The sequence below is a fragment of the Penicillium solitum genome (genome assembly GCF_028829755.1).
Source record: "Penicillium solitum strain IBT 25940 chromosome Unknown utg000008l_segment0_segment0, whole genome shotgun sequence".
Classification (NCBI taxonomy): domain Eukaryota; kingdom Fungi; phylum Ascomycota; class Eurotiomycetes; order Eurotiales; family Aspergillaceae; genus Penicillium; species Penicillium solitum.
The window spans coordinates 2616299-2630862 of NW_027072127.1; the positions used below are offsets into that span (position 1 = coordinate 2616299).

At 49.0% G+C, this 14564-nt stretch overlaps 6 protein-coding genes across 6 annotated transcripts; 3 read left to right on the forward strand and 3 right to left on the reverse strand.

Annotated features, from left to right (window-relative positions):
- Positions 1 to 1678: 1678 nt before the first annotated feature.
- Positions 1679 to 3317, forward strand: hcsA (homocitrate synthase; the record flags this gene model as incomplete). The annotated part of the gene is made up of 5 exons (XM_040954118.1): positions 1679 to 1745; positions 1798 to 2030; positions 2096 to 2176; positions 2234 to 2301; positions 2354 to 3317. The coding sequence occupies 5 exons, from the start codon at positions 1679 to 1681 to the stop codon at positions 3315 to 3317; spliced, it is 1413 nt and encodes a 470-aa protein (XP_040815479.1).
- Positions 3318 to 3950: 633 nt separating this feature from the next.
- N7455_010286 (sphinganine-1-phosphate aldolase DPL1) lies at positions 3951 to 5887 on the forward strand (the record flags this gene model as incomplete). The annotated part of the gene is made up of 4 exons (XM_040954199.1): positions 3951 to 4045; positions 4138 to 4615; positions 4685 to 4818; positions 4876 to 5887. The coding sequence occupies 4 exons, from the start codon at positions 3951 to 3953 to the stop codon at positions 5885 to 5887; spliced, it is 1719 nt and encodes a 572-aa protein (XP_040815551.1).
- A 481-nt stretch (positions 5888 to 6368) lies between these two features.
- On the reverse strand, positions 6369 to 6653 carry N7455_010287 (mitochondrial 54S ribosomal protein uL30m; the record flags this gene model as incomplete). The annotated part of the gene is made up of 1 exon (XM_040954098.2): positions 6369 to 6653. One exon carries the CDS (start codon positions 6651 to 6653, stop codon positions 6369 to 6371), a length of 285 nt encoding a protein of 94 aa, XP_040815483.2.
- A 531-nt stretch (positions 6654 to 7184) lies between these two features.
- On the forward strand, positions 7185 to 9461 carry N7455_010288 (SNARE-binding exocyst subunit SEC6; the record flags this gene model as incomplete). The annotated part of the gene is made up of 1 exon (XM_040954191.2): positions 7185 to 9461. The coding sequence occupies one exon, from the start codon at positions 7185 to 7187 to the stop codon at positions 9459 to 9461; it is 2277 nt and encodes a 758-aa protein (XP_040815296.2).
- Positions 9462 to 9845: 384 nt separating this feature from the next.
- N7455_010289 (uncharacterized protein) lies at positions 9846 to 11174 on the reverse strand (the record flags this gene model as incomplete). Its single annotated transcript, XM_040954206.2, has 1 exon — positions 9846 to 11174. One exon carries the CDS (start codon positions 11172 to 11174, stop codon positions 9846 to 9848), a length of 1329 nt encoding a protein of 442 aa, XP_040815340.2.
- Positions 11175 to 11404: 230 nt separating this feature from the next.
- On the reverse strand, positions 11405 to 13711 carry N7455_010290 (uncharacterized protein; the record flags this gene model as incomplete). The annotated part of the gene is made up of 5 exons (XM_065606404.1): positions 11405 to 12342; positions 12433 to 12710; positions 12776 to 12946; positions 13186 to 13370; positions 13544 to 13711. The coding sequence occupies 5 exons, from the start codon at positions 13709 to 13711 to the stop codon at positions 11405 to 11407; spliced, it is 1740 nt and encodes a 579-aa protein (XP_065460367.1).
- Between the last annotated feature and the right edge of the window lie 853 nt (positions 13712 to 14564).

Below are 14564 nucleotides of genomic sequence, written 5' to 3' on the forward strand. Positions count from 1 at the left end.
GGATCAGTTCTTGTGAATGGGACACTTCGTAAGTATGACATTGATATTGTGAAAGTATCGGATTCGCCCAGTAGAAGAAGACTAAAATGCAATCATGCGATATAGCGTCATGCAGATTGTATCCAGTAAACTACAAAAGCAATATTAATCTACAACGGCGGCGCTAATCTTGTATCCGTAGGCTATCAAGATTCTTATCGAGCCGGGGGAACCATTTAGGGTTAGCGTTGAAACAGTCATGGCCAAATTATCCATGGATATATGTAGGTAGAGCTATAACGTCATTACAAGGACCCGGTGGTGATATCAGAGGATTGAAGAAAAGTAAACACTATTTCATTTGGCGATCTTTGATTGACCTATGCAAAAATTGAAGAAAATCCAATGGCAGTTTGAGATACAAGTGCCCTAGCTTACTGGGCGTCTTAGGATAGACATACTAGTGGTTAAAGGATGAAAGTGTATGTAGACCTTACAAAATTCCGAATTAAAACCATACAGGCTTGTATGAATTGAATTTAATATGAAACAGAATACGTTTGCATACAAGTGCCTTGAGGAGTTAGTAAGTTAGTAATTTGATATCCAGGTTTGTGTTACCTGCTGTGAGGTTATAGTACCGATGTAAATGAAGCATGGCCACCTGATCACCGATAGACGAGTCTTATATATACACACAGGTATATAGTAAGTTTATTTAGATGCCCCAGCCCTGGAGGGCTCCAAACAATGCTTAGTGAGCATGTCTTTGTAGACCCCCGGGGCCCGAGGTCGGGAAGTGGCAAGCTTAATAATAGGAAAAGCCTGGCCCGGGCCAATGACCTTGAGATAGCCTGTTATATATACGCTTCAACAGGCAAACTTCAAGCAATTTGTAATATACCGAGATTTCTGCAGCATGTCAACTTGTAGTTATGTGAGTCTACATTATAACTTGACCTCGGGAGATCTATTGTAGATCATTTCCCAGCCCTATCTTGAGCCAACTAGAAGACCGGAAATGATGATGACATCACTATCCCGTTCAGATAGGGCTTTGTGTGGATATGAATAATCAAATATTCCAAGGTTTGGATTGTCATTTTGAAGATAAAGATAACATAGCTGTTATATGTAGAACAACCTTGGAACTCTATATAACGTATCTGTACAAAATATCATTATTACATGGTTGAAGTTGAGGTGGACTAATGAGTCAGACCCCACAGGTAAGGTCCGATGTCGGTTCCAAGGCATTTGAAGTAAATTGTACACACGCATGTTATTTTCAAACAAAAAATTCGGGGAAGAGAGAAATTGGAAGTGATGGACATTTGAGTCATAGTGCAAATAATGTACATGTCTACAAAAGTACATTGTAATATAGTATATGGCAGGATATTTGATCCTATCATACTCCTCCAAAATCTACTTCCCCCACCTCTCCACAATCAAAATTTTTCTTTTTTGCCGCCCAGCGAGGGGCGCCGCACCCATTACTCAGATTCACCGCCCACTACTTCGGCGCTATGAATTTATGACTCTTTCCTCTCTTTTTTTCAAGGTTTCTTTATTCCATCTTTAAGTACCGCTCGATTTTCTTTTTCAATCTCTACTTTGAATTATTCTTAACATAACTTCCGGGTTTCCTATTTTCCCAAGCTCGACTCTACATACTCAACCCCCCACCATCTGCACCATGTGTACCGGTGCCGACCCCGAGCCTAATGGGCAAGCTAATGGTGCTGCTGGCACTGTTGCTCCCAGTATGTCAATTGAAGGCTAATATACCAGAATTTCTCACTGACAACTCTTTAGACGGCGATCACACTGGTTTCGTTGGCATTGAAACTCGCCAGAACCCCCACCCCTCCGCATCCCGCAACCCCTACGGCCACGACGCTGGCGTCACCGATTTCCTTAGCAATGTTTCACGCTTCAAGATTATTGAGTCTACCTTGCGTGAGGGTGAGCAGTTCGCCAACGCTTTCTTCGATACCGCCAAGAAGATCGAGATTGCCAAGGCTCTCGATGACTTCGGTGTGGACTACGTGAGTCGCCGGGCAGACGAAGAGTTCATATTTATAAACAAAGGCTAACGATGGTTACGCTATAGATCGAACTCACCAGTCCCTGCGCTTCTGAGCAGTCCCGCGCGGATTGCGAGGCCATTTGCAAGCTTGGCCTGAAGGCTAAGGTACGTTAAGGGTTTTGCTCGGGTCTCGTGACTATTGGTATCTAATAAACCTTTTAGATTCTCACTCACATTCGCTGCCACATGGATGATGCCCGTATTGCTGTGGAGACCGGTGTTGATGGAGTGTGAGTTTTGTGTCTGTCCTTATTTTGTTGACTCAGAACTGACTTTCTATAGTGATGTTGTTATCGGTACTTCTTCTTACCTCCGTGAGCACTCCCACGGCAAGGATATGACCTACATCAAGAATGCCGCCATTGAGGTTATCGAGTTCGTCAAGTCCAAGGGCATTGAGATCCGTTTCTCCAGTGAGGACTCTTTCCGTTCCGACCTGGTTGACCTTCTGTCAATCTACTCCGCTGTGGACAAGGTTGGCGTGAACCGTGTCGGTATTGCCGACACCGTTGGCTGTGCCTCCCCCCGCCAGGTCTACGAGCTCGTCCGTGTCCTGCGCGGTGTTGTTGGCTGTGATATCGAGACTCACTTCCACAACGACACTGGCTGTGCCATTGCCAATGCCTTCTGTGCCCTTGAGGCCGGTGCCACTCACATTGATACCTCCGTTCTCGGTATCGGCGAGCGTAACGGTATCACCCCTCTCGGTGGTCTGATGGCCCGCATGATGGTCGCCGACCGCGACTACGTCAAGGGCAAGTACAAGCTCGAGAAGCTCAAGGAGATTGAGGACCTCGTCGCCGAAGCCGTTGAGGTCAACATTCCTTTCAACAACTACATCACCGGATTCTGCGCCTTCACCCACAAGGCCGGTATCCACGCCAAGGCTATCCTCAACAACCCCAGCACCTACGAGATTATCAACCCCGCCGACTTCGGCATGACCCGCTACGTCCACTTCGCCTCTCGTTTGACCGGCTGGAACGCCATCAAGTCGCGTGCCCAGCAGCTCAAGCTTGAGATGACTGACGCTCAATACAAGGAGTGCACTGCCAAGATCAAGGCCATGGCTGATATTCGTCCCATTGCCGTCGATGATGCCGACAGTATTATCCGTGCTTACCACCGCAACCTGAAGTCTGGCGAGAACAAGCCCCTTCTTGACCTGACCGCCGAGGAGCAGGCCGCATTCGCCGCCAAGGAGAAGGAGCTCCTTGAGGCTCAGGCTGCCGGTCTTGTGGTATAGGCGATTTCCTTTCACCAATACATATATTGTATCATGCTATCTCACAGTGGCTTGTGCAAAGACGTGGCAGATACCTGATGATTTCATGCTTTTTCATTTGTTTTGACATTTTTTCCATACCATACAAGGGTTTGAAAAGTCTTATTTTTTTTTTCTTTTTCTTTTGGGAGAGCCAAAAACACATTTGTGTTAGGAGAAGAGAGTTCTCCTTTATTTGTACATATAGCGCAGAAGAGGCAGTAACTTATTCTTAACTTCAGACTGTTGTGCATTTATATAGTAGCAGTAGTAATAGTAATAGTAGTAATAGTAGTAGTTGCCTAACTAGGTGTACCTACCTTGGTCTGGACCAATTACGTCAGTGGAGAAAGACCAGAATGCAAGCCTGGGGAATCAATCTAGAAACTTGTAAAGACAGTATTATAGTATCGGGCAAATACTATCTCAAGTCCATCGATACTCAATTTCTATAAGATACAGATGTTCTATCACTGTATGCGAAACGTTGAGTGTCTGCTTCATGTGGGAGCCGAGGCCCGCTAGACTCAACCAGTCAGAACGTACCACTTGAGTGAAACCTCCCCATCGCCACTCCCACCCATCATTATTGCATGACTATTCCTTGGGGGAACAATGAGCTCTTCAATGCTGCCAGTTGCCCTGCAGAACAAGCTGATCGGCTACGGCCGGGTGTCCAGCGCGCATCTATCTGCCGCGAACCTTGACATGTAAGTTGAGTAATCCCCCGTTCCCCGCGGAATCGAGGCTAGAACAAAAGACGAAAGGCAATCATCACTGACACATTTTGCTCGCAATTTAGTCTTCGCAACATCGTATTTATCCTATTCATCCTTCGGTATACGCGCAAGACCTTTTACTCCATCCGCGGCTATGGTATCCTCGGTAGCATCCGCAACATCTACATCTCACTCCGCCTGTTCTGCTACAGCATCTTCTTGCGCGTCCCTGGTGTTCGTGGCCAAGTCGATAAGCAAGTGAGCACTGCTATCACGAAACTCGAATCGAAGCTGGTCAACTCTGGGCCAGATGTTACACGGTATCTTACGCTGCCCAAGGAGGGTTGGTCGCCGGAGCAGGTCCGCGCTGAACTGGATAAGTTGGCTGGGCTTGAACATACCCGCTGGGAAGATGGTCGTGTTAGCGGCGCCGTTTATCACGGAGGCGCGGAGCTGTTGAAACTACAGGCCGAGGCCTTTGGACAGTTTGGTGTCGCAAACCCGATTCACCCGGATGTTTTCCCTGGTGTTCGGAAAATGGAGGCTGAGGTTGTTGCTATGGTATGCATGATGATCCCTATATCTAGAGTACGGTCTTTGAAGGAGCCTGCCGGCTGATGTCTTCTCTAGGTTCTTGCTCTCTTCAATGCCCCCTCGGATGGTGCCGGTGTAACTACCAGCGGTGGCACCGAGTCCATTCTTATGGCTTGCTTGGCTGCCCGGCAAAAGGCTTTCCTGGAGCGCGGTGTCACTGAGCCCGAGATGTAAGTTTATATATGGATACTATTGTACCAAGCAGCAAGACTTATCAATCATCGCAGGATTATTCCCGATACGGCACACGCGGCATTTATCAAGGCTTGCAATTACTTCAAGATCAAGCTGCACCGCGTGCCTTGCCCGGAGCCCGAGTTCAAGGTCGACGTGCATGCTGTTCGCCGTTTAATCAACCCCAATACCGTCCTTCTTGTTGGGTCAGCACCTAACTTCCCCCACGGCATTGTTGATGATATCCCCGCTCTATCACACCTGGCCACCAAGTACAAGATCCCCCTCCACGTTGACTGCTGCTTGGGATCTTTCGTTATTGCACACCTCAAGAAGGCCGGCTTCCCCTCTCCTTATGAGGAAGAGGGTGGCTTTGACTTCTGCCAGCCCGGTGTGACCAGTATCAGTGTCGATACCCACAAGTACGGGTTCGCCCCTAAGGGTAACTCGGTCTTGATCTACCGCAACAAATCATACCGAAACAACCAGTACTTCATCTACCCTGATTGGTCCGGCGGTGTTTACGCCTCTCCCTCCGTGGCAGGCTCCCGCCCTGGCGCTCTGATCGCCGGTTGCTGGGCCAGTTTGATGAGCGTCGGCGAAACCGGATACATCAACAGCTGCACTGATATCATCAACGCGGCGCGGAAGTTCGATACGGCTGTTCGGACCGACGCGACTATCTCACTGCACATGGAGGTCATTGGTAACCCGATCGTCAGTGTGGTCGCTTTCCGCAGCAAGAACGGTGCCATTGACATATATGATATCGCCGATGACCTGTCCGCTAAAGGCTGGCACCTCAACGCCCTGCAATCTCCCCCGGCTATCCACTGTGCCTTCACTATTCCCACTGCCAAGGCTGTCGACCAGCTCATTGCTGATCTGACTGAAGTCATCGGCAAAGAGCTTGAGAAGGCCGAGCAGCGCAAGCGTGAGGGCAAATCGTATATCCTCCAGCGCGGTGATACATCTGCCCTGTACGGTGTGGCTGGCAGCATTCCCGATAAGAGTATCGTTAGCCGTCTGGCAGAAGGCTTCTTGGATACTTTGTACAAAGCATGATTCTTGGAATAACACCTCTGTTTTTCTTGTTTGTATCTTCTTTGCTCAGCCTGTCCTGTCTGGACTGCTTCCACGGCATAGTCCTTGTGTCTCCTAGCTGTCCTTACTTAAACTGCTGTGCAGTGGCGTTATCATTATACAGGTCCTTTCAAATTGCACATATTTGTTTCAAGTGTTGGATTCCACTAGACGGTAATAATGCATATAATACAATAGTTTGCCAGAAAGACATTCGCCCGATAGATGTGGACGTAGAGTACATGACCAAAAGAAAAGAAAAAAGCAACCCGCTCCATGCAAGCAAAGCCAAAACAGAAAAAAGAGGACGCGATCGATCAATCAATCAATCAATCAATCAATCAATCATCCGTCCGAGTGAAAGGCATTTCAAAAGACTCAAATTCCACCTGAGTCTTCAAGACCAGCGAAGAAACCCCAGTTTGAAAAGTATCCCATTACACGCGGAGCTCAATGACAACAATCACTGACCACCGAGTTCCCCCCGCTGCTCAGTGCAGCTCTTTTCGGTATAATATCCAGGATCAGGCTTGCGCTCGAGATGCACCTCCTGCTTCGTGAGGCGGTACTGGCACTCCTCGACCTGGACAAGTTCCTTGACTTTCATGATTTGACCCGCGACGGAGGGCGAGACGCCGTGGAAGACTGTTGCCATACGCTTCTTCAAGCCAAGAGCCTTGAGGACATCTGTTGAGCGGCGCGGGAGTCCAATTGCGGAGCGGACGAGGGTGATGCGGAAGTAGGACATGTTGGATTGTGGAGATCAAGAGGATCTGATATTCGGATGTTTGTTCTTTTGATGGCTTGGTTGTTTGGAGTTGTGGAATCGGACTCGGGATGGACGGAATGGAATGTGGTGGATGTAGAAGGATACCGGAGTATCGGTGGATGAGAATTCGCAGCCGATATCTGCAGCGCAATTGATCCTGTGATCTGGCGGAGAAACGTCGCGACTTGGAGATGATCGCGATCCCGCAAATTCAATTAAAAGGCGGTAGATCACGTGCGTATTCTGCCGGGCATCCGATGACAACAGCGACGACAACCTATCAACCTGTAATAGCTAATATAGTATTTCACATTTTGAAAGCGGAGACTATGGGCTGCGCTCTTTCCGGCGTGACAGTACCTGGATTTATATCATAGCTCGCTGCTGCGTACTACCTTCCCGCAAGCAACGCCCCATGCCCGTATTGTTGACACCTCACCCCTCGACCTAGCTTCGAGCGATTGAGCCGGAACAACGACACCACGAGATACCTGACACCGTACCATGACCATGGCGCAACCCAGTAACATTGATACTACGGTCGCGCTGCCGCGACTCGAAGACCTCCTTCGGCACCCGGAGGATCTAGATAAGATCAGCGGTCTCAAAGCGGAATACCTGCGGAAGAAGACGGCAGTTGATTCACGGTTGCGTGAAGGCCTGCGAGACCAGCTGGAGGCTGTGCAACGCAGCATTGGTGCTCTGACTGAGGGCCAGCGACAAGTCTCGAAAACAAAAGACGAGCTTCAGGGCATTGACAAGCTGTGCGCCGAGTCGCAGCATAGCGTGGAGGACTTTGCGCAAATTGACCAGCTTGCGCGGATCCAACGACATTTTGATGCTACGCTTATGATGAAACGGGGGCTGGAGAATTTCGGCGCGGATATCCAGGAAGTGGAGGATTTGCTTAAAGAGGATGATGACGATATGGAGAATCAGCCTAATATTTTGCGGGCTCATATGCAGATCTCACGGTTAAGAGATTTCCGTGACGAGGCTATAGATCAGATCCGTAAGGCGGAGGACCAGAGCTCCGAAGAGACTCTGATAGAATACTTTGAGGGGTTGGATTCTGTTATTGAGTGGTTCGATGACCACCTTGGCACGGCTTGCATGAACCTCATTCCCTTGGTGCAGGCGGACAACAAGAGCATGGTTGTGCGACTTGCTGTTGTTGTCTTGAACGAGGAGAAAAATGATGATACAGTCCGAGCGTTGCAAGAGGCCCAAAAAGACCACAAGGACCTCGCAAGTCGTTTCAAGTCTATGAACATTGGTCCCAAGACTGTGCGGGGTTACAAGGACAAATTCATCCAAGCTATTGAGCTTTACGCCCAGGGTCAATTTGAGGAGACCCTCGAAAACTTCCTTGCAGAGCCAGAAAACCTGGAAAAGAAATTCCGGTGGTACTTCAATGATCTATTCACGGTCAAGCAAGGCATGCAGAGCCTTGTCCCGAAGAAATGGAAGATATTCAAAACATATACCGATATCTATCATCAGATGATGCATGACTTCCTGCTCAGCATGATTGACGACACCGAACTCCCAGCCGATAATCTGCTCAGCATCATCCACTGGAGCGACAAATACTACAAGAAAATGAAGAAGCTTGGCTGGACATCAACAGACCTGCAACCCAACATTCTCGACGACCGCGAACCAGAACTAGTCCGAAAGTGGCAGGACGTCATCGTCACCGCCGTCGAAGAATGGATGGACCGTATTTTCAACGCAGACAAAAAGTCTCTGGTGGAACGTGCCGCAGACGCCCTGGACAACAACGCAGAAGGTCACTTCCGAACCAAGACACTGGCCGACATGTGGCGCATGCTCCACGAACAAGTCATGGCATCAGGAGCATCAGACCGCGCAGATCTGGTAGAGGGCATCACCGACGCCATGTTCCGTGCCTTGAAGGCCCGACAGACTTTATGGCAGACCCTCGTGGACGAAGAATGCTCGAAGCACCAAGTTGAAGGCGCGGACCAAGAAGGCGTGCAGCTGTTGCAGGACTGGCTGATCGGCATAGCAAACGACCAGATCTCCTGCATCGACGACAACGAGGAGGACGGCCAGTTCGGCTACCTGACGCGCTTCAAGTCCGATTTCGAGTCTATGGTCACACCCAAGTACATGGGCACCACTGCGACAATCGAGCTAGAGGCGCTGCGCGATGGCTACGTGGATCTGAGCACGCACTGCCTGGCGCAGTTTGTGAACCTTGTCTTCTGTGTCGATCTGGACACTGTCCTGCCGGACTTCTTCACCTCCCGCTGGTACGGTGAATTCGCCATGAAGCGTATTACCTCTACCTTCGAAGACTACATGGCAGACTACGCCTCCGTGCTGCACCCATCCCTGGCCGAGATTCTGGTCGAGGAGCTCTCGGACGAGCTTCTAGTGCGGTACCTGTCTGCGGTGCGCAACAAGGGTGTCAAATTCCGCCGCCACGTCGATCCCTTCACAGACAAATTCAAGGACGACGTCCTTACTGTCTTTGCATTCTTTGAGAAGTACCCCGACTCTTTCGAGGGTACTATCAAGCAGAAATGGCGACTGGTTGATTGGCTTGTTCGCCTCCTTGCTACCGAAAAGGGCCCCGCGCTTGTGGAGGTTTACGAAGCATTCAAGCTTGAGTACTGGGATCTGCAGCTTTCGTGGGTTGAGGCTGTACTGCGCACCCGTGATGATTTCGAGCGCAGCATGCTCACCGCCGTCAAGGCTAAGGCTGCGGAGTTGTCTGTTGAACGGGGACAGGAGACCATCATGGGTCGGTTGAGATGATCTGTTGGTACTTGATTCTTCCAAGCACCCTCGTATGCCCGATTCATCTCAGCTCCATATGCAATTAATCGTGCTCAGTCTCATTCATCTAACTGTCACGGGACTCGGGTTGATGTACTAGCCATCTGGCTTTCAAAGTCCCGTCAAAATCCCAGACAACCATCAAGAAGAGGCCGTAGAGCTTCTCTTCGTGGCTCAGCCGATGTCGAGCTGCACTTTAACGCAATCCACTTCATGATGAGAAAGCCCCCACCCACATGTACCATCCGCAACCCAAGCAGGCTTGGGATCTAGTTTACTCATTAATATTACTAGCAATACAGCAATGGAAGCCAAGATCTAAAACAATTTAGTTTTCTCATAAATATATCTAAGATACGGATTCTATTTACATGGATCATCCCCAGTCGATAATTTTCTGCTGGATGGCAGGTTGTTGCGTGGGGGCGTTGTGTTCGACAAGGGAGGCGATGACAGTCGTGGATTCAGACTCCGTTCTGCAACAACCGTATACTTCTCGCCGAGCCGTTCATTCAAACCGTGACAGTCGTCAACCCCAGGATATAATTTCCTGGCACCCATTTCGCAGATGCAGATAGTATCCAGAGGGATTTCCCTTGCCCAAACGAAAGGATGGCCCTGTGACGGTGGGGGCGGGGTGGCCGAATGGTTTTCAAGCTTGGTGGGAATAATCTTTTTGTTGGGGATTGGTGAAGATTTTGCACGGCGGTGGTGACTTGCGGTGTTCCCGGGAGAGACACTAGGTCCTGGGTGTGGGATAGTTCGATTGCCTTCAGAGTAGTAATTACGATATTGCGAGATCAGGTTGCGAGCATCAAATGTAAGTCGTTTGGGTGGACCGTTGCTCTTCGCGTCCTTGTTCTGGCCTTGTCGTCCACGAACATAAATGGTATTGACAATAGTCGCATGCAGGAGGAGTGGTCGCTGTTTTGGTTCTCGGGTTATTATAGCTATGGATGGATCCGGGTTGCTCGACACGCCTGGGGCTGCAGAGGGAACTTGGCTTTCTTGTGAGTGTAAAGACACATCGCTAGGAATGGTAGCAGATCCAGAGGCTATGGGAAAGTCTTGAACAAAGCGATTGGCTGGCTTTTGTCTTCCTGCTGGTCTTCTGTCGGGCTCACTTTGGATGAAGCCAGCTTCGATGAATTTGTCACGTAGCTTTATGCAAAATGGAAGCAAGCGGCCTGTAGGATCGACAGGGGAAGCGTGTAGTATAGTTGCTGATTTGCCTTGCGGCAGAGCATGTAATGACTCGAGGGAAACAGTCAAGGGCGTTGATCGGTGAAGGGTTATTTTTTGTTGTGTCTGAGCGGTGACTCGCTCCGCCTCGTTCATTAGGTCTGCTAGGTCGAGGGATTGGAAAAAAGTAAGAGCTTGATCGAGACGCTCTTTATTGGCAAGACTCATCACTCCAAGAGTAAGATGAAGTGTGCCCAGTGGACGAAAGGCTGTGCTGGGAAGACCCAGGCGGGAGGTGTCGCTTTGGCCATTGGAAGACGATTGAGAAGCTGGCCCGGGATCAGCGATATGGGCTGATTTGAAGGTTGCGAGCGATGCGTCTAGCTGCGGCAGCGATTTAGTGTTTACCAGAGGGAGACACAGGAAATGGGTGAGTTGCGGCCGCTTTTGCCGCTTTTCGGGACGTGGTTTGCGGGGCTGATGTCTTGATATGCCTGCGGCTTCCGTCATGATGAACCTGGATCTCCACGAATGTGACAGCAGCATGAAAGTAAATAAGTGCTCGCACGAGCCAGTCGCCGAAATCGTATCTGGATAGGTAGTGCCAGGAAGAAGTCAAAAGTCGGAAGTAGGTAAGCTTAGGTTCAATATGCACGGACCAGGATCCACAACCTTGTGTCAACTACGTCCAGGGGTGGGGATTTATATATCTCTTGTCCATCGCTGAGCTACAGGTCACACTAAGGATCTTCAGTCTCTCTAGCATGGTCCCCATACTGAAACCCTCTCCTAGCACGTAGCCGTTCTCCATACTTGATCAAAAACAATGGCAAATGCGAGAGAACTAAAACTACACATCCTAGAAGCGTCCCACCCCAGTGATATCCCAGCGCGTCAAATAAGGGCGGCCCCGCAAGGGGCAAGAACGCAGCGGTCGTGTTCCTCACCACCATAGTTGCACTGATCGCGCTGACGGCATAAATCCCAAATGAGTCCACAATATAGGTCTGTAACGAGATGGAGGTCGCAGCGAGCCCAAGGCCAACGAGTGCGGTCCCCAAGATCGGCACCACAAGCTGGATATGATATTGAACTGCCCATCTGAAGAGTAAAAGGCCGGCGGACATCAATAGACAGGCAGGTAGAAGCAGAGGAAGACGCTGCTCGGGAGCGAAGACTCCTGGCCGTGTTTTGGCTCGCTGAGTATATCGGTCAAGGAGGAAGCTGCAGAGCAAAGCCCCGAACCCGAGTCCGAGACATAGACCTAGGAAGGCGAGACCGGAGGCTTCCTCAGAAAATCCGTAAAGCTCTTGGAAAACTGGTGCGATAGTGGTCATGGTGATATAGGTATATCCGCAGACGATGCTGAGATAGATTGTGCTTAGAAGGAGGATTGTAGAGCGAACGAGAAGAGTGAGCGGGCGGACGCTGGTTCTGAAGAGTTTGTGGCTTAGCGTTTCATCTCTTTCATACCTTGACTGTAGTTCCGGTTTGTCTGTCTTGCGGCGAAGCTTCTTTGCCTTGCGCTTCAAGATGATGACCTTGTATGTCTCACGGTATATGATCAGCATAAGAGCACCAAGGACACTTGAGATAATTGTGGGTAGCCAGAATACCCATCTCCAGCCTGCTCTTTCACCGAGATATGAGCCGATGATGGGTCCTATGACCGGGCCTACTACACCTGCCAGTGACATGACGGACATAGCGCGACCGCGCTACTCCTCTTCGAATAAATCTTTCACTATGCCTGGACCGATCGGTGAACGTGCTGTCGCAAGACCACTGAGAAACCGAAACGCGATGAGCATCTGGATGTTGGTACTCAATGCCGTCCCGGCAAGGAAAACCACGAAGAGGAGGTTGGCGATATTGAGAACCCAGCGTCGACCATAGAGCTTGGAAAGGGGACCCCAAAACAAAGGTGAAATGATTTCGCCCAATTCCCATATCGAAACGATGAGGGTGCGGTACAAGGCATTTGTTGAATGGAAATTTGTGAGTATTGGAAGGGAGACGGGTGCTGCGATGATAGTGCAGAGTTGACTGTTCGACAGGGTAGATGGTTAGCAGGAAACAAAACAAGGACGGGGAACTCACTGTGCACCTACAGTTCAGCCGATAGACAAGCTGTGAGAATCACAACCGACCATTTCCATGTCTTGGACCAGTTTAGCGGGTTTGTTAGATCATTGTCGCAAAAGTCAACCACATCGCGTGTTACATTGGTTCTCGGGGTGATATTATTTTCTTGTGATTGGCCGAGAATATTCATCTCCATGCTGGATTAATGGATTACACAAGGGTCGGGAGAAGGAGAGGTCAAAAGATGGAAGTGGAGGTGTGGGAGAAAGGTAGAATGTTCATATTTATGTTACCTTCAGCCTAAAACCAACCTACTTCACACATCTTATGCATATTATTGCTATGCTACTCTGAAAAATCCACAGAATATCCTCGATCCTTGAAGTATTGACTCATAATCGGAAAATGCTCACTACTTGGCGGACAGAAAGCATACCGATCAATACTATGAAGAGGCGGCTCGTAATCGTTTCCTCGCTTATAGCAAGCATCGCGGTCTGGATGTTTTGCCCATGCGATTAATTTATCAAAGTTCTTACACTTCAAGACCTGACCCTCACCGGCCGCATTAACCAGCTCGATAGATGGCATGGGAGTGTCGTCTGCTTTGCACAAGAGGTCCTGCCCGCAGGGTGTCGAGACAATGTTTGATATGGGTAAATTTGACATTATTTTCTTCTTTTGACATCAGCTGTTTGACAGCTCTGCGGATATTTTTCTATGTTGAACGTTTATTCCTTTTGTCCGAATTGCGAAGAATGCAACTTCAATCGCCAGTATGACCGTTTACTTACCAGACAATGCAGCTGATGAATGACTTTCAGGAAATAGATCTTTCGTTTCGGGTCCCACGGAAAGTCCCATGAGTCTGTAAGGCCCATATCCTGAGCCCATTCAATGGTCGGGGCAATCACCATGGCATCAAGATTGATGCCATCCCACATCTTGTCAGAGTGCGTCATGTTATTTCCGTTGTATTCGGTGTGAAGAGTATCCTGTCGGAACATCAAATGCCAGTCCCGCTAAGGATCCACTGACGTTAGAGATGCAATATCTTTTTCGCAGCAACATACAGCCACTTACTATAAGGAGATCGATGATTTTCAGGGTTGTTGCAAGATTTTATTTCTTTGCTTAGACCATGAGGCCGACTTTGAAACAAGATCCACCATAAATTGAGTGTAAAAGATACGAACAGTGAAACGACGAGAAGTGCTGTTCCCCAGTATCTTATTCTTGATAGCCGTGGATCTGGCCGATCAACTCCTGTAACGCTTTTGATGCCTTGTTCTAGCTCATTTTGATTGTCGGTCCCACTCTTCTCATATTTGCACGGCATAGTTGGAGGCCCTTTCGGGTTATATAAATTATCCAAAACCTTGAAAGAGGCAGTGGTTGTGCTTTAAGATATTCTGCCAGCTACATAAGACAGATAAAGACCAATCCTAAGTCGCTGCCAGTTACATTCTAAATGCCATTACTGCATACGTAGCCAAGTCGTATGGTGCGCACCATGGCCCAGGCAACATTTATTCGGATTACCGGATATTCGTTGAATCGATGGCCTGCGCAACCACATTGTCCTCCCGCCCTTTGTTCTGATTGAGTTGTACTGTGATACGCGCCAATACTTCTTTCTCGGGTAAGTTAGGCTGCATGAGATCATGATTGGTTGAACAGGGATAGTGGATGTAACATTCTATCATTCACTTGCCTCAAGGTGTCCTTATCACATGTTTCCTTGTGCAATTGATGAATATTTTAGTCGTACAACGCCAAGGATGTGCAAGACTTCAATGTCAATTATAGAAGTTG